Source organism: Camelina sativa, chromosome 5, assembly GCF_030686135.1.
Source record: "Camelina sativa cultivar CO46 ecotype springtype chromosome 5, ASM3068613v1".
In the NCBI taxonomy this organism is placed as follows: domain Eukaryota; kingdom Viridiplantae; phylum Streptophyta; class Magnoliopsida; order Brassicales; family Brassicaceae; genus Camelina; species Camelina sativa.
The window spans coordinates 6,956,495-6,973,600 of record NC_141884.1 but is presented as its reverse complement, the minus strand read 5'-3'; the positions used below and the strand labels follow the sequence as shown (position 1 = coordinate 6,973,600).

The 17,106-nt window shown below is 37.4% G+C and overlaps 3 protein-coding genes, 1 long non-coding RNA gene and 2 other non-coding genes across 12 annotated transcripts; 3 read left to right on the top strand and 3 right to left on the bottom strand.

Annotated features, from left to right (window-relative positions):
• Positions 1–1,474: 1,474 nt before the first annotated feature.
• On the top strand, positions 1,475–3,468 carry LOC104785969 (uncharacterized). Its single transcript, XM_010511268.3, has 4 exons — positions 1,475–1,900; positions 2,008–2,118; positions 2,476–2,544; positions 3,182–3,468. Exons 1-4 carry the CDS (start codon positions 1,754–1,756, stop codon positions 3,230–3,232), a joined length of 378 nt encoding a protein of 125 aa, XP_010509570.1. The 5' UTR covers positions 1,475–1,753; the 3' UTR covers positions 3,233–3,468.
• A 1,808-nt stretch (positions 3,469–5,276) lies between these two features.
• On the top strand, positions 5,277–6,336 carry LOC104785968 (uncharacterized). Its single transcript, XR_767440.2, has 2 exons — positions 5,277–5,609; positions 5,698–6,336. It is a non-coding gene; the product is annotated as an uncharacterized LOC104785968 (long non-coding RNA).
• A 227-nt stretch (positions 6,337–6,563) lies between these two features.
• Positions 6,564–15,070, top strand: LOC104785966 (putative disease resistance protein RPP1). Of its 7 annotated transcripts, XR_767439.3 has the most exons (11): positions 6,564–7,189; positions 7,399–7,598; positions 7,700–8,246; positions 8,439–9,567; positions 9,654–9,950; positions 10,057–11,757; positions 11,888–11,943; positions 12,536–12,597; positions 12,717–12,769; positions 13,038–13,517; positions 13,641–15,070. XR_767439.3 is itself a non-coding variant. In XM_010511266.3 (8 exons), the coding sequence occupies exons 2-7, from the start codon at positions 7,421–7,423 to the stop codon at positions 11,900–11,902; spliced, it is 3,867 nt and encodes a 1,288-aa protein (XP_010509568.1). In that variant the 5' UTR covers positions 6,564–7,189; positions 7,399–7,420; the 3' UTR covers positions 11,903–11,943; positions 12,044–12,260. The 7 variants fall into 7 exon arrangements, 2 of the variants coding, with proteins under 2 accessions (XP_010509568.1, XP_010509567.1); XR_015598459.1 differs by lacking the exon at positions 12,717–12,769; XR_767438.3 differs by having other exon boundaries at positions 10,057–11,943.
• On the bottom strand, positions 13,048–15,333 carry LOC104785967 (putative inositol transporter 3). Its single transcript, XM_010511267.3, has 3 exons — positions 14,443–15,333; positions 13,630–14,355; positions 13,048–13,524 (listed from the first exon to the last, which is right to left on the bottom strand). The coding sequence occupies exons 1-3, from the start codon at positions 14,980–14,982 to the stop codon at positions 13,048–13,050; spliced, it is 1,743 nt and encodes a 580-aa protein (XP_010509569.1). The 5' UTR covers positions 14,983–15,333.
• Positions 15,334–16,183: 850 nt separating this feature from the next.
• LOC147943333 (small nucleolar RNA Z221/R21b) lies at positions 16,184–16,265 on the bottom strand. The gene has a single exon (XR_015558796.1). It is a non-coding gene; the product is annotated as a small nucleolar RNA Z221/R21b (small nucleolar RNA).
• A 35-nt stretch (positions 16,266–16,300) lies between these two features.
• LOC147943332 (small nucleolar RNA SNORD96 family) lies at positions 16,301–16,398 on the bottom strand. The gene has a single exon (XR_015558839.1). It is a non-coding gene; the product is annotated as a small nucleolar RNA SNORD96 family (small nucleolar RNA).
• Between the last annotated feature and the right edge of the window lie 708 nt (positions 16,399–17,106).

Here is a 17,106-nt window from a genome sequence, read left to right as displayed (position 1 = left end):
TGCTAAATCTAAATAATATAAATTTTAATATACAATATCCAACATTATTCTATAATCTAACTAAAGATTTTAGAAATGATTATAGTAATCTAGAAATTTAATCAAATTTAATTATGTAACTTACAGTTGCGCTTATTTATCTAACTTTCCTAAAATATGTGTTTTTTAAGATTTAACTATTGCATTTTTTATTTTTAGAAGTTGTGTATTTTTATTATAATTATTGTTGGGCATAATTTTATCATCATAAATAAGTAAATATAATTTATTTAGTCAACAAATATTTTGCTGGATAAAGTCAGCGTAAATAAGAGTTTATCTTATAAAAGGAAAATCTTCCTGATTGGTTCAAGGAACCGAGAATCTCGTGACTCACTCTGTCAAGAGACCGAGAATCTCGTGGCTGACTCTGTCACGAGACCAAGAATCTCGCAACTAATTTCATCGATGGACCGACGTAGTCACTTGGCCAAGAGCTTGTGACTGACTTTATCAATAGGCCGAGAGTCTTGCGATTGACTCTATCACGAGACCGAGAATCTCGCGACTGACTATATCATGAGACCGAGAATCTCGCTACTAACTTGGTCAATAGATCGAAAGTCATGCGACTGGATCCGTTATTGGACCAAGAGTTTAACGACCGACATCGTTAATGGGCCAAGAGCCTCGTGACCGACCTTATTATGGATAGGGTCGGCAAGCCCCAAGACATAACCTAAGGGATTAGGGCAAAGGGATCTCGATATAAAAGGAGAGCGGCCTCCACGAGAGACAGAGGAGAAAAAAGCAAGAGATCTAAGACACAAGACACACGACTCAACTCTGGAACGCATCTAGGGTTTATAGATTGATTCGCTGTGCCTTGAATTTTTGTACTTGAGCTCGAGACTTTGATTAATAAAAGCAACTATTCAACATTTGTTTCTTTTTTCCGTAGTTTTTATACGAATCGATTAATTTTGCCTAAACAATTATTGGTTGATACATTTTCACACAAGTTGAAATTTCTTTTATTTTTAAAATTATTTTATCAGCAAATTGCATTTACTAATTATAATCATTCGTTTGATATTCTCTCTTCGGACCACTTCGTCATAATATTTATGAGTACTTTAAAAATAAAAAAATATTATAATGTTTGTTACCTTTTATAATAATTTTTTAATACAATATCATACCTACAATAAATACAAATTATAATTAGAATGGTCTCGTTTCATTATGACTTTACATTTAGTAATTTTTGAATCTTTTTACTGTATTATTTTTTATTATAATTTTTTATTTTAATGGTTGTGTTTTTTAAATTCACAGCTATATATGTTTAATTTTTATGATGTTTTTATCCTACTTATTATTTTTTGTTTTTGGTATAATTTTTTAATTTTATTACTTGGCATAAATTTTCAAATAATTTTATAATAAATAATTCTAAATTTAATATATAATTTAACTTTTTTTTGAAATACTTCCCCCAGCTACATTGCAGGGTCTAAGTCCTAATTTTGGCTTCCGAGAAATTCAATGAATATTGTGGAGCCTGCAGTACAAAAGTGAAGGAGAAACCTATGAAAAAATGGCGACTCTTTAAGAAGCACACGAAAGTTTTCGACTTTGAGAAGCAAATTAGATAAAATAAAATCTTTCTGTCCATTTCACTCACAAAATTTGAAGGGCTCTCTCTCAATTTCGAGTTTTTCATTTTTCATCATCAGTCTTTTGTTATCCGGAGAAAAAAATCTAATCTTGAATGGTGAAGAGAGGAGGAGCGACGACGCTAGCTGAGGATGCACCATGGCGAGTTTCGTCAGTAAGACCAGTGCCTAAGATCAGTCGCTCACCTGTTCTTTCTATCTCTCAAAGCCCTGAAACCGATTACGCCATTTCCGTCATGAAGGTTTTGTTTTTTGTTTTTCTTCTTCCGTAGTTTTGAAGATTCCAATTTGATTTTGGGAATTACCATTTTTTTTATAACTAATTCTGGTTTGCGTTTAATCTTTGCAGCATCCGAATCCTGTGGGAGGTGGGTTTGCGATGGAAGCTGTACTTGAATCTGCAGGACCTGAATGCGTGGTTCCTGGTCAAGTCACACCTGTTCGGTTACTTGGTGTCAAGGTTACTTCTTACAGAAAGAATAATGATTGTTATGTGTTTGGTGTTACATACTAAGAACTTCTACTACACACAAATGCAACAACAAAGTGTATCATCTTTTGTTGTCTAATTCCTTTGTCCTGTTGGATGTTCTAGTCTATTTAGTAGGTTTGTGCATTGCTCGCCTTTAACAATAGTTTCTACTTCTGTAGCTGCTTAGGTCTGCACATAGGGTAGGATTACAAGTTGAACATATCATCTTTATCAAGTCTGATGTTTTGACTGCTTTCTTTTATATTCCTATTGGTGTTTTATTCACTTATGGGTTATTAAGTCTCCAATTGCTAACAATTTGACTTTTGGTGTATTGATAAATAGGTGTGGCCGGTTGAAGTTGATCTTAAATTTTTGGAACCAGTGGGAAAAGAGCTGAAAATGCTTGGAAAGGTAAAGACCAACATCTTATTGCTTTGTGTCTGAATCAGATACTAGTACATGATCCCCTGTTAGTATGATGAGCCAATACCTTGGATGATCCTGTTTCGTTCTCTGTGTTCTCTGTATTTGAACTCTTATAGCTCTTTTTTGCCTGAGGCTAGTGTTCTGAGAATTTATTATAAGTGGAGACTAGGTTTTTGTATCCTGTAACTCATAGCATATCAAGATCATAGATGGTCATCTTCTTTTTGATAAGCTGGTTACTTGGGACAAAGCCTAAACCACTTGGTAATCATGTGGTTCAACAAGTGGGAAGTAGTGGGAGTTTGACTCTGGGAGCGTCTCTGGTCTAGCCACTTGGTTCTAAACTAGAAACCTGAAGTCCAATTGGGATGTATAGATGACCATCTTCACACAGATAATTAATGTAAGAAAATATGGGCTAGACCAGGATTTCGATTGAGAAATGGAACAGTTTGATCATAATTAGTAATGAAATGTGCTCAGCATAGAGTATGAATGCATTGGTTACAAAAGCACTTATACCAGTATTCTGTTTTGTTAGACTTTAAGATTATAGTTGGTGTGCTCTATCATATTAGGTTTTAGTTTAATAATTGGTATCTCTGTTGTCCTGAGAGTGCAGTTCATGGACAACGCCGTCGAGCTGATGAATAAGTCCTTCATTGACCGTTAAGCACTATGGATAAAAGGATACATACTTGTCAAGGTTCTACGTCTGGAGTTTTGGAATTGCGGGAGATCTGTCTAGTCGCCGGAACTTGTTAAGAGGCAGAGAGATCCAATATGAGCAACGTTGAATATGGTGTGTGTGTTTGTATAGAGAATTTTACAAACAGAATCTATATGCTATATCAAATCATTGGTTTGAATGATAATTGTAAGAATGTCTTTAAAGGTTGTTATCTTCAAGTCTTCTGTCATTCCTTGCCGAAAAAGAATGATGGAATATTGCCCAAGTGGCTAGTTTTCTCGAGATACATTACTAAGTAACAGAGGTTCAAGAGCTCAGGCTTCTCGAGATAATGCATTTTGGAAAGGCATTGTTAGACATTGACAACACAAAGGCATTAAAAAAAAATTGTGTTAAATGCAAATGAGTGGTACAGAAAAATATGAAGGTGAGATTATGTTGAGTTGGGTTTGGTTTGGCAAGACAAATGAAATCGCTTAAAAAATAAAAACTATAGTTTAAGTTAACAAGATTGGTCTACAACCACATAAACTAGTAATTAGAACTCAGCCTATAAATGATACAGTATATGTCAAAACAGTAAACGTTAAACTTTAACTTATACCGGAAACAAAAGCGACCGAAAACAAATAATTATCACTAAACCGAAAAAATAACGGAAGTTCGAAACCTAAAGACTCGCTCAGGGAAGAAAATTGTCAAAGTAGTGTGTTGTCCCACCTGAAAAATATAGTTTAATAACATGTAAATGCTATAAGAGAGCAATAGGAAGTGACGTTATATCGTTGGAGTAAAAGAAAGAAGCAAAACTTTAAAATAAAAGAATGTTAGGCACCGCCGCACCGGCCCATTCGAATTCGAAAAGTTAACAAATTATCTCTCCACAAACCCTACAACGTGTGTAATCAGTTTTAACTTTTAATCAAATATAAGATTTTAAAACTAAACCATATCTATGGAAGAAAAGAAAACACTAAAAAGTAAAAATCTTTTGGTTAATATATATAGTCATGTGGTATTCTGCTTGATTTTTAAGTACTCATGTTCGCTCATACTTATCATATAGTTCAACAAAAATCGTAAGGATAACAAAACTACTATTTCTCAGCCTGGGAATATTATCCGAACCGAGAATTCCGAACCGAACCGAACCGAAATTTTTGGTTTTCGGTTCGGTTTCGGTTAAGAAAAGAAAACCGATCGGAAAAATTATAATATGTATTCGGTTATCGGTTTTGTCGGTTCGGTTCACTCTAACCGATCGGTTACCCGAATTTAATCGAATTACCCGTATTACCCGAAATTAACCGACCCGAATTAACCAAATTACCCAAACTACCCAAAAATAACCGAAATTATCCGAATTTACCCAAAAATAACCGAGATTTTTGACCCGATTCAACTTAAATAACCAAACTAACCAAAAAATTAAAAACTTCGGTTAGTTTCGGTAACCAAAAATAATAACCGAAAAACCCGATATCCGAACTGACCCGACCCGTTATTTAATTCGGTTATTTTCGGTAACACTTCTCTGATTCCGAACTATCCGACTATCCGAATTAACCGACCCGACCCGAATTCGCAGGCCTAACTATTTCCTTGAAGGCTGGAAGCCTGGAATACTAGTTCTAAATATAATTGTAGAAGAAATTCTAATGATGAAGATCTGTGGAAAAGAGGACCTAAACAACAATAATTTATGCAAAGGTCCCCCCCCCCCCCCCCCACCTATTTACTTTATAGCAGATAGCGACCAGCTGTCCTCTTTTACTGTCGATTTTTCAATCACTTTTGATTGTTTTTTTTGGCCTTGTCCCTCGTGCGAATCTGTATCTCATATTGTTTAATTGATGACTATTTTAACCGTTTGTGACATGTAATGTTTGCCATAACGTGTAATCCGACCTCTTCTTGACTTCTTGTGAGAGCCATATTTAGACCCTCGTTAGTGGGAGAAAACGGAAAGTGTTGCTCAAAAATATAAAAAGAATTATTTTTTTACAGATTTTCTTTTTTCATTTATTTTTGGAAAAACGATCTGTATCCCCTGTGAACTTTCATATAGCACCACAACTACACAGATCCTAAATCTCGATTTCAGTCCACACAAATGAAAAGTTACAGTCCAGTTTCCCCATAATTTTAAAGTTCGAAACCTCTTTCCCCATTAATGTTGGTTAACTTGGTTTATGACATAAACCAGGTGTCAAACCAAAAATCCACTAGAATAAACCGAACTGAAACCTGATTAAATTTTTTTTTTTTCTCCCTTCGTCTTCTTCCTTCCTCCTCCACTTTCTAATCTCAGAATTTTTTCTGAAAAAATGAAATAACATATATTTTGTTTACTCCATAGGTGACACTTCTCCTTCTCTTCTCTTTGAATCTTTTTCCAGATTCGTAACGTCTGCTCTAATCTTATCACTCCTCACATTCGATTTCAGATCTTTTGCCTTCGCACAATTCAGAGAAAGAAAACCATAAACATGATTGTGTTTGGATTATACCTCGAGTTTGAGAAACTGAAATCAAAATTTGGGTTTGAAGTCACCACCGCCATGAACTCCTCCGCGACGATGACGAACACGACTAATCTCCGTTGTTATCAAGATTCTGGATTTCCCGAACATTGTTTTCTCTGTATAAGAAAACTTCTCCCAACAAAATTTATCTCTATGTATAAGTAAGTGAATCGATAAAATAACCAAATCCAGAATCAATCGCAATCACAACTTGTTCCTCCTCCGTCGTCGCTGTCGCCGTTAACGATGGTTTGCTCGAAGTCTCAGTAGTTTCGTATTGAGACTTAGGATCCCACGAATCGAAATCAGAGTTTCTTCTCGGACATCGAATTCACAAGCTCTGCTATACCATCGACGCTTCTGCTTCGTTTGTAAGGGACATTGCGAAGGAGATAAATCGAAGAAAACCATGTTTGATTTGTTTATTTGCTGTGTGATGCCAACTCTTTAATGTTGTTGCTACTCTCTCGTTGAAAATTGTTGGTTTCATCTTTGAACCCATCTTCACCAAAGAATCAAATCAGAAAAAAAAAAAAAAAAATAAGATTTTGAAATTGCAAAGTTACAATTTTTGAGAGAGTCGAAAGAGATGAAAGACAACGATGAACCCCTACAGTGATAAATTTCTCTCGGTTTGATATTAAATTTTGGTTAATCCGGTTTAGTTTTATTGTTTTATGGTTAATGGTTACCTGGGCAACAGTAAACCAATTGTAAACCATGATTATGTGTTTCTGGGTTTTAAATTTTGAAATTAGGGGAAAATTGGATTGGAACTTCCTGTTTGTGTGGACCGAGATCGAGATTCAAATTCTGTGTAGTTGTGGTGCTATATGAAAGTTCCTATGGGGATACAGATCGTTTTTCCTTTATTTTTTAATATATGATCCACTAAATAAGTGACACTTATCTCGTTTTTTATGAGTATTGATTCTCAAATTGCTTTAGGGAGAATCGATTCTCCTACTTTTTCTTTCTCTTTTTCTTTTGTTATTTTTTTATAAAAAGTATTTGAATGAGTAATCCAAAATGGGAGTAATCCTTTTCTTAAGGTATAGTATTGAGAGTTATGAGTGTACTCTTATTATACTATTCACTCACAAAAAGTTGATGAGAAATTACAAATTTATAGGGAAGTGGGAAAAAGAAACAGAAAATTAGGTATAAGTTTCCAAAATGGCACATGGGTACTTTCTTGGGTAGTGTGAATTATCGAACATTTCTTGATTAATACTATACATTTTTTCTTTCACCAAAACTAAACAACAAAATGAATCTTAATGGCTTATTTAATCTTCGGTAGCAACATTTTCCACACAAATCGTTTCAACTACAAAAAAAAATATTCTCTGAAGTAAAACAAAAGGCAAATCCGAGGATCAATCTTGAAGTTTTCTCGTCTTTTCTTGCATCGGTGAGATTTTTCATGTCCCGATTTGTCTCTTGCTCGCTCACTCTCTCAACTAAATTCCAACGAGTTTTAAGTTTTACTTAGGCTTTTTTTTTGTTTTTCTGATAAAAATCGAATTGATTGGACTGGTTTATTTGTTTTGAGCCATTTCTTGATTATGTGTTCTATTTTTCTTTCGCCTAATTGTGGGTAAATTAAAATGATTGTTGCAGTGTGAAACTTCTTGGTTCATCAATGGGTTCTGTAATGAGCTTGAGCTGTTCGAAAAGGAAAGCTACGAGTCAGGATGTGGAATCCGAATCTGTTAAAAGACGAAAGATATGCTCAACCAACGATGATGAGAATTCCAGTTCGATTCCAAGTCCTCCGGATGACTCATCTTGGAGTTTATGTGCCAATAGAGTCGTCAACGGTCTGTACCCCATTCACACAACAACGCAAAGACCTCTCTTTTTAGTTAAATATTGATCCACTCTTTACCATACTAATGTGTTTTTTTTTTCCTTGACTCAGTCACAACTGCTGTTTTTACGAAATTCAGATTCCAACAAGAAGACAACATAAATACTAAATCTTCTGCTTTACCGCTTCGATCTCCTCCAACTACTTTGTCTCAAAACTGTAAACACCATGTCTTCCCAAGCTTCCACGGACCAGATGTCCGAAGAACCTTTCTTAGTCACATCCTTGCAGTGTTCAGGGGAAAGGGTATCAGCCCATTCATTGATAATCATATACCGAGGAGCAAGTCGATCGGTCCTGAGCTCAAAGATGCTATTAGAGGATCAAAGATCGCTATCGTCTTGCTTTCCAAGAACTATGCTTCTTCTTCCTGGTGTCTTGATGAGTTGGCAGAGATCATGAACTGCAGGGAAGTGTCGGGTCAGATTGTCATGACCATTTTCTATGAAGTGGATCCAACTGACATAAAGAAACAGACCGGTGATTTTGGGAAAGCCTTCAGAAAAAGTTGTAAAGGTAAAACAAATGAGCATACTGAGAGATGGAGAAAAGCGTTGGAGGATGTGGCTACCATTGCCGGATATCATTCTCACAGATGGTACGTCCTCTTGATTTATACTCTCCTTAATTAATATTTAGTTTCGAGTTCAAGCTATGTTTGGTATTTGTAGCTTTTAAAAGTATCATCAAGACACGGAGAATACATATCTTTAGGATCTATATGTATGAGTATCTTCATGACCAGACTATTTGATAGATAGATATATGTTGATATCCTCCAATGTTATAGGGTCAATGAAGCGGCCATGATCGAAAAAATAGCCGCTGATGTTTCAAACATGTTGAATAGCTCCACACCATCAAGAGATTTCGATGGTCTAGTAGGGATGAGAGCTCATATGGAAAAGTTGAAACTGTTGTTAAGCCTAGATTTGGATGAAGTAAGGATGATCGGGATTTGGGGGCCGCCTGGGATTGGTAAGACAACCATCGCAAGAGTTGTGTTTAACCAAGTCTCCAACAGATTCCAACTTGCCGCAATCATGGTTAATATCAAAGGATGCTATCCAAGACCTTGTTTGGATGAGTATAGTGCACAATTGCAGCTACAAAGCCAAATGTTGTCTCAGATTATCAATCAGAAAGATCTTATGATTTCTCATTTAGGAGTGGCACAAGAACGATTGAAAGACAAGAAAGTGTTTGTTGTTCTTGATGAAGTGGATCAATTGGGACAACTAGATGCCTTGGCAAAAGAAACTCAATGGTTTGGTCCTGGAAGTCGGATTATAATCACAACAGAAGATCTAAGAGTTTTGAATGCTCATGGGATCAACCATATTTACAAAGTAGATTTTCCATCAAGTGATAAGGCTTTCAAAATCTTCTGTATGTATGCTTTTGGAAAAAAGTATCCAGATGATGGTTTCGCTGAGCTTGCTTGGGAAGTTACGAATCTTGCTGGTAAACTCCCTTTGGGATTGAAGGTGCTAGGCTCCGCTTTGAAAGGAATGTCCAAGCAGGAGTGGAAAAGGATACTACCAATGTTACAAACCAGCCTTAATGGAGAAATAGGGAGCATTATAAAGTTCAGCTATGATGCCTTATGTGATGAATATAAAGATATATTTCTTTATGTAGCCTGCTTTTTCAATGGCATATTCAATGGCATAGTTGCTCATAACCTGGAAAAGTTTCTTTCAAAGAAGTTGTCACATGTGACGCATGCTGGTATTCATGTCTTAGCTGAGAAATCTCTCATATCTATTGACCAATTCGGATACATAAAGATGCATACTCTGCTTGAGCAATTCGGAAGAGAAACTTCTCGTAAGGAATTCCTTCATAATCGGCTTCTGAAATGTCAGCTTTTGGTTGATGGAAGAGATATTTGTGAAGTGCTCGGTAATGATACAAGAGTAAGTCTTTTTGGCCTTACAAATTGAGTTTATTTTGATACCTAACTCTGTTATCTACTTATATAATTTGTATGGTTCTTTTCCAGGATAATAGATGTTTTATAGGGATTTATTTTAAGTTATCTGAGATTGAGGAAGAATTGAATATAAGTGAGAAAGCACTTGAAAGAATGTCTGATCTCGAAATCGTAATAATCGAGGGTGAGGAGGATCTTGCTCAGCCTGAGAGACTGAACTCACTGCTATGTCATTCACAAAAGATTAGATTACTGTATTGGAGTTATTTCCAGAATATATGTTTGCCTTCTACTTTTAATCCCGAGTTTCTTGTTGCACTAACTATGCATTCCAGCAAGCTCCTAAAGCTATGGGATGGAGTAAAAGTAAGTAATTTTGATTAAAAAAAAAACTTTCACTTTTCAAATATATAAGATTTGTTTCCGTAAAAGTTTCTAGTGTAGTTAACAATTTTTTATTTGTCAAATGCAGCAACTTAAAAATCTCAGGTGGATGGATTTGAGTGATTCTAAAGATCTGAAAGAGCTTCCCGATCTTTCAACTGCCACTAATCTTGAAAACTTAAATCTCGGTTCTTGCTCAAGTTTAGTGGAGTTTCCCTCTATTGGGAATGCAACTAAACTTAAGAAATTGAATCTTTCTAATTGCTCAAGTTTAGTGGAGGTTCCTTCTTCTTCTATTGAGAATTTGACCAATCTCCGGGAATTAGATCTATCTGGTTATTCAAATCTTGTGGAGTTTCCCTCTATTGGGAATGCAACTAAACTTGAGATATTGAATCTTTCTAACTGCTCAAGTTTAGTGGAGGCTCCTTCTTCTATTGAGAATTTGACCAATCTCCGGGAATTAGATCTATCTGGTTACTCAAATCTTGTGGAGCTTCCCTCTATTGGGAATGCAACTAAACTTGAGAAACTGAATCTTCGTGATTGCTCAAGGCTTGAGAAATTCTCCTCTTCTATCAATGCCACGAATCTCCGGGAATTGTGTCTAACGAATTGTTCACGTGTCATGGAGCTCCCATCTATGGAGAATGCGACTAATCTCCGGTTATTGGATCTCCACAATTGCTCAAGTCTACTAGAGCTCCCTCCTTCTATTGGATCTGCCACAAATCTGAAGCAATTGATAATGAGCAGATGCTCAAGTATCGTGAATCTCCCAACCTCTATTGGAGATTGCACTAATCTCGATCATTTTGAGCTAGATAACTGCTCAAATCTGGTGGAGCTTCCTTCCTCTATAGGCAAACTTCAGCGATTGTCTACGTTGACAATGTGTGGGTGCTCAAAGCTAGAGGCTCTTCCAACCAACATTAACTTGAAATCTCTCCGTATACTTGATCTCACAGATTGCTTGCAGTTGAAAAGTTTTCCTGAGATCTCCACAAGCCTTGTGAGTCTCAGGCTCACAGGAACAGCAATAAAAGAAGTTCCTTTGTCGATCATGTCGTGGTCTCGTCTTTTTGTCTTTCGTATGTCATATTTTGAAAGCCTCAGGGAATTCCCGCATGCTCTTGAAATCATCACGGAGCTGCATTTGGTAAACGAAGATATACAAGAAGTTCCTCCATGGGTCAAGGGAATGTCTTGTTTAGAGACGCTTATACTCAAGAACTGCAATAATCTGGTATCACTCCCACAACTTCAATATTTCCTATTAAGCATAGTTGCAGACAACTGTCAGTCCCTTGAGAGATTGGACTGTTCTTTTAACAATCTGAAGTTCACCAACTGCTTCAAACTGAAGCAAGAAGCCAGAGATCTCATCATGCACACATCGACTTCTGGATATGCGATTTTACCGGGTACACAAGTGCCTGCCTGCTTCAATCACCGAGCTACTGCTGGAGGTTTATTGACAATCAAGTTGAATGAGTTGTCTTTTCCTACATTTTTGAGATTTAAGGCTTGTGTCATGCTCGTTAAGGAAGAAACGGATGCTGATCATGGTTACATGTTTCTATATACTAACATCAAGGACAAACAGAATGATCTCAAGGTTCGGTGTACACGAGGCAGCCGTCTAATAGATCCACTTTTAACAGAGCATATCTACATATTTGAAGTTGAAGCAGAGGAGACGGTGATTTCCACCGAGCTTGTCTTTGAGTTCACAACAGACAGTAGAAAGTGGAAGATCGGAGGATGCGGGGTATATCAAATCTTGAAGGTTAGTGTTAATGAAGATGATGAGAGCTTTAGAGATGGGCATCGATGGAGGAGGGTTAAAAAAATTTATGCCATTTTCCTCTTCTTTAAAATTTTATATAAGATTGTGTAACGATTATGTTTACAAACAGAGACAGCGAAAATAGAGACGAGAAGGAGAAGAAGGAAGAATCAATTAAAGTCATGAGTGAGTACAAATCCAATACTGGGAAGCTGTAGAGACATTGGAATTCGTGTTTGATATGAACAATTAGTGAATGATGATGTTTTTGGGATTTTGGTTTTAGGGTTTTGGTCCGAGTGAAGAGCTGTTGATTCTTTGAAACTCATGTTTCCGAATCAGTTTTCATTTGTGAGAACTGCTTCAACATTACACAGGAATTGTGTGGTTTGATTAGTATCTCTGACAAACGATTTTGTAAATTTGAGATGTGCTGCTTAGTCGTCGTTGGAGAGATTTTGAACAACTCTTTCACATCTTTGGTGAAGATTCTTCTTGAACAATTCTTTCACAGCTCTCTCTCTCTCTCTCTTTCCCTAATAACAATTTGCTTTATCCTCAGATGTTATGGGCTTTGTTTGGCTTATTTGATTGTTTGTTTAGGAATCATGGGTTTGTTTCTATAGAAAATTGTGGTTTTAGGTGGATGTATCTGCAAATTCTCATGCCATCTAATTGTCCCATTTACAACAATCTCCTATATAGATGCTGCCCTGTACATTATTAGAATTGCTATATGTTTCTCAATTTTACTTTAATTTTTCTAATGATAAAACAGCTTACTCACTCGTGTTCAAGAGATGGGAAAGGAGCCTTCTTTGGATGAAGAACCAATTAAAGGTTACCACTTTATCTACTTTCTACAGACATGATGAGTTCTGATATGCTGCAAAAATGCTGACTTGTGACCTCTTTTGCTCGCAAAATTGATAAATATGTCTACTTTGTTGTTTCACTAGAGGCTCTATGTATCCCTTGTGAGGAAATTGAACATGCTGGCGGGTAGATAAAGGTACAAAACTAACTTAACTGAATTACGGATCTTTCATTGATAAGAGAAAACATATATGGACTTTTAAATCAAACAAAAAGTATGACAAAAAGCTTGTGAAAGAATTGAGTGAGGTTGGTAAATGTGATCTATGTAAATCAAACTATATACAGGTCTGTCTCTCATTAGACCATTCCGAGTCTGCAGCTTTTAATCAACAGACCGAAAACAATATCAAATGACAAACTAAAAAAAATTTCTATGTGTTTGTTTTTGCTTTGCTTTTCAGCCACAACTGCTTAAGGCATTTCCACTTCACTGGGCTTAGTCGCCGGCCGCAACAAACTAGGCCTAAACCCTCCTTCTAGCAACTTCCCCACTTCTTCAAACTGAAGCCCTTTGGTCTCAGGCACAAACAGCCAGATGAAGAACAGCCCGATTGTTGAAGACCCTGCAAAGAGAAGGAATGTTCCCGATGACCCGACTGCTTGCGTCAGCGTCAGGAACGTCTCACTCACTATGAGATTTGACGTCCAGTTTGAGACTGCAGCTATTCCTCCTGCGAGCCCTCTGTATCGAAGAGGATATATCTCAGAGTTTACAATCCATGGGACTGTACCCATACCTGGTGCATACACAATGATGTATAGGCCAAGGAAGACGATGGCCAAGTACCCGACCTTGCTGGGACAGCCGTCTTTGAAGTAGGTTCGGCCTTTAGAGTGGCACAATGCCTTCATATCACCAGACATAACAACGCATGCTCCAGGTCCGTACTGTGAAAAAAAAACACATATGAACCCAAACATGAATCTTATTTCATCTAGCTAAATGCTAATGTACTGTCTTTGTGTGTGTTTTGAGTAAAGAGATTTCCTTACCTCTTCTGCAGAGTTGGAGCAGAATCCGCAATCAGATCTAAGACATTTCATACAGTTCCAGTTGGAGGGAGGAGCATGGGAGGCTGTGAAGGGTGCAAACGCAGGACAAGTAGCGTTTGTAGCAAACTTTCTCGAGTCCCATGTATCGATCTTGGGAGCCTGGTTTGAGGCTTCATTGAAGACGACAGCCAAACTGATAAGACAAGATATGATCCCAAACATGGAAATGATCATAAGCTTGCGCCTACCGTAACGGTCCACAAACATCATGCTTACTACCGACCCTACCGCATTGAGACCGGAAGTTATGAGAGCCAGAGCCATGGCTGTCTTGTTTGACGCGTAACCTGCAAACTGCAGAATAGTAGGACTGTAGTACATGACTGTGTTGATTCCCACAAACTGCTGCGCGACCTGGACGGTAACACCTGCGGCAAGGCCATGGCGGACGACTGGATTCTTAAGAGCGCCTCTGAGTTTAGCGGAATAGCTATGGCCAATAATATCCTCGTCAGCCGTCTCTGCCAGGACAGACTCCTTGAGTGCAGCTATCTCTGCTTCAACTTTCTCTGCAGGGTATATTCTCTCGAGTATGTCTCTTGACTCAGCTTTCCTATCATTTCTGAAAAGCCACCGTGGAGACTCAGGCAACGATAGCATGAGACAGAACTGAATGATTGCTGGAATCGCCGAGACTCCCAACATCCACCTCCATGTACCTGGTGTCTGTGTTTGTGATCAGTATAAGTTAGAAGACTTTTCAAATATTACAAAAGAAGAAAATACATTTTTGTGAGTTAGTTGGTCGCTTACATGGACGAAGGCCAGGTTGATGAGATAAGACAGAAACTGTCCTCCGGTAATGAGAAGTCCGTTGGTGCTGACTAAAGCACCTCTGATTCTCGCAGGAGACATCTCTGATATGTAAAGAGGTGAGGTCATGGAAGCCATACCAACTCCAAAACCAACCAAGAGTCTGCCAAGGATAATGACCCAAGGTGCATGAGCAGCCACCATCACCATGGCACCCAGTATGAAGAGCACATCCGCAATAAGAACAGATATCCTCCTACCAAACTTATCGTTGTACCATCCTCCTATAGCTGCTCCAACAATGGCTCCAGCCGCAGTCATACTTACAATGATCTCCTGAAGCCATGTCTTTTGATCTACGTCAGCAAAATCCTCTTTTATGTAGAGAAGCGCCCCTGAGATGACTCCTGTGTTGTATCCAAAGAGAAGTCCTCCAATACCGGCTGAGAGAGCCAGACGCATAATGTAAGGTGTCTCCCATGTCGTTTGCCACACCTCTGTGAGCTTTACCGCCTCTGTTTTCGCTACTCCTTCCACCATATTCTCTAACTTGAACAAAAAGCTCTAATTATGTTTTTCTCAAAACGTTGAGCTGATTGAAATGTTAAGTTCAGAAAAGATGTGTTCAGAAGAATGAGGGTAAAGAGCATTGATCAAAAACATATATATAGGAACCTGATGGATTGAGAATAAAACTGCCAAGAATAGGAAAAAAAGAAGAGTTTGAATACAACAAATCAGGTTCCATCTTCAGTTATTAAGGATTTAGCTTGAGTTACAGGTGCAATACAAGTTGTGTCTGTTGACTTGTAAAACTTTGTTGCCAGTGTTCAATCTGAAATTCAACTGGTCAAAAAACTTTATCTCCAACTGCTTTCTACAACTGTTACCGAACTATTTTTGGAACATACACAAAAAATAACAAATCAATCAAAAAAAACAACCTACATTTCTTATATCAACATCACCAAAGGGGGAATTCAAAAGGCAACTGGGGATATCTCATTGATTATTAGTGATCGTACTTCTCTGCTCTTGACGTGAACGAACACTAAGATCTCTCTGTTCCTACCTTATGATCGTTATATGTATACAATGTTGATTTAACTATAATGAAGAAGGAAGCAGGTTGAAGACCAAACTGTCTTCACTTAACTTGCTGGTTGGTTACAAGAAACATATGGCTTTGTCTTAATTTCATAATGCAAGAAACATCTCAATTAACTTGAAATAACATCTTAAAACTAACTGATTTTGATTGAAAAATAAAGCAATCCAGGATACAAACTAGAAAATTTGCCAAAAACAAGATTTCATATTAGCTATAACAGATTACAGATTGTGAAATTGTACAAATTCATAATTAAAAAAAAAAATCGGAGCCTTATAAGGCTACAAGAAATTCAACTACAGAATCATCCCCTACTGAGACGAATACAGAACACCTTAGCCTTCGGACATTGAGCTTGAATCTTCAGAATCTTCAAAACACCTTAGCCATCGGACAATTTGTCAACCCCTCAGCATACAAGTGAGGCAATACAGCTTCAATCGACATAATAAATCCATTATAGAACTGCCATCAACCAAATGTATTAATGGTAACAAATCATCAAAGCCAACGGTATAAACAATTTGTAGAAGCGTCCACACAAAGAAAGCCAACCATTAAGGCATTAGTATACAGAAACTACACTAACTCGGACAAAATCTTCCTCAAAGAATACAAATGTCACAATAAAGGCTCAGACAAAATATGGGTTAGAGATGGTTATCAGCACTAGTATCAGAGTGGTGCATGACATTCTCGTTCATCACTGCCTCAATATCAAAAACACAAACAAACAAAATCAAAAGAAAGCCTCAGAACTGCAGAAGTATCAACAAAACTTCAAAAAGAAGTCAATCAGTCCCGAAAGATGGTGTTCTTTTATAATCTGATATCCTCATAGGCAAATTAAAAACCCTAACAAAACCCTAATTAAAGAAAATTGAAATACAAGAAAGAGAGAAATATAGAACTCATGGCCGGTCCCAAACGGTAAAAGCAGCGACGCCGCTCCGCAAGGCAATGGAATATGAGCGCCATAAGCAAATACCATAGACGGAGAAGCCCTAAAGCTCCATCAACATCATACGGCTTGCCACTATTGCTTTGTGACGTATACTATTGGATTATGCAACCACAATTTTCAGATTGCTCCATTTTTTGGTATCAGATCTCTTGGAGAGAGATCTCGTCACGTAACTAAATTCTAACAAAACCCTAAATAAACCCTAATTAGAGAGAATTGAGATACAAGAAACAGAGAGAAATATAGCTCTCATGGCAGGTCCCAAACGGTAAAAGCAGCAACGCCGCTCCGCAAGGCAATGGAATATGAGAGCTACCAGCAAATACCTTAAAACGGAGAAGCCCTAAGGCTCCATCAACGTCATTTAAGGCTTTGCCTTATTGCTTTGTGACGTATACCATTGGATTATGCAATCACAATAATCAGATTGCTCCATATTTTTAGTATTAGATTTCTTGGAGAGAAATCTCGTCACGTAACTGAGATCAAACAGAGACAAAACAACAAACACACCAATGAAAAATATGAATACTCCTCAAACAATGAGAACAATGGAGGAGGCGGAAGAGGAGATGAGAAGGAAGGAGGG

Coding starts and splice junctions, on each gene's coding strand:
- LOC104785966 (XM_010511266.3), top strand. CDS start 7,421: ATGGGTTCTGTAATGAGCTTGAGCTGTTCGAAAAGGAAAGCTACGAGT. Junction 7,599..7,699: donor TGCCAATAGAGTCGTCAACG/GTCTGTACCCCA, acceptor TCCTTGACTCAG/TCACAACTGCTGTTTTTACG. Junction 8,247..8,438: donor GGATATCATTCTCACAGATG/GTACGTCCTCTT, acceptor CCAATGTTATAG/GGTCAATGAAGCGGCCATGA.
- LOC104785969 (XM_010511268.3), top strand. CDS start 1,754: ATGGTGAAGAGAGGAGGAGCGACGACGCTAGCTGAGGATGCACCATGG. Junction 1,901..2,007: donor ACGCCATTTCCGTCATGAAG/GTTTTGTTTTTT, acceptor TAATCTTTGCAG/CATCCGAATCCTGTGGGAGG. Junction 2,119..2,475: donor TTCGGTTACTTGGTGTCAAG/GTTACTTCTTAC, acceptor ATTGATAAATAG/GTGTGGCCGGTTGAAGTTGA.
- LOC104785967 (XM_010511267.3), bottom strand. CDS start 14,982: ATGGTGGAAGGAGTAGCGAAAACAGAGGCGGTAAAGCTCACAGAGGTG. Junction 14,356..14,442: donor TCAACCTGGCCTTCGTCCAT/GTAAGCGACCAA, acceptor TCACAAACACAG/ACACCAGGTACATGGAGGTG. Junction 13,525..13,629: donor GCTCCAACTCTGCAGAAGAG/GTAAGGAAATCT, acceptor TTTTTTTCACAG/TACGGACCTGGAGCATGCGT.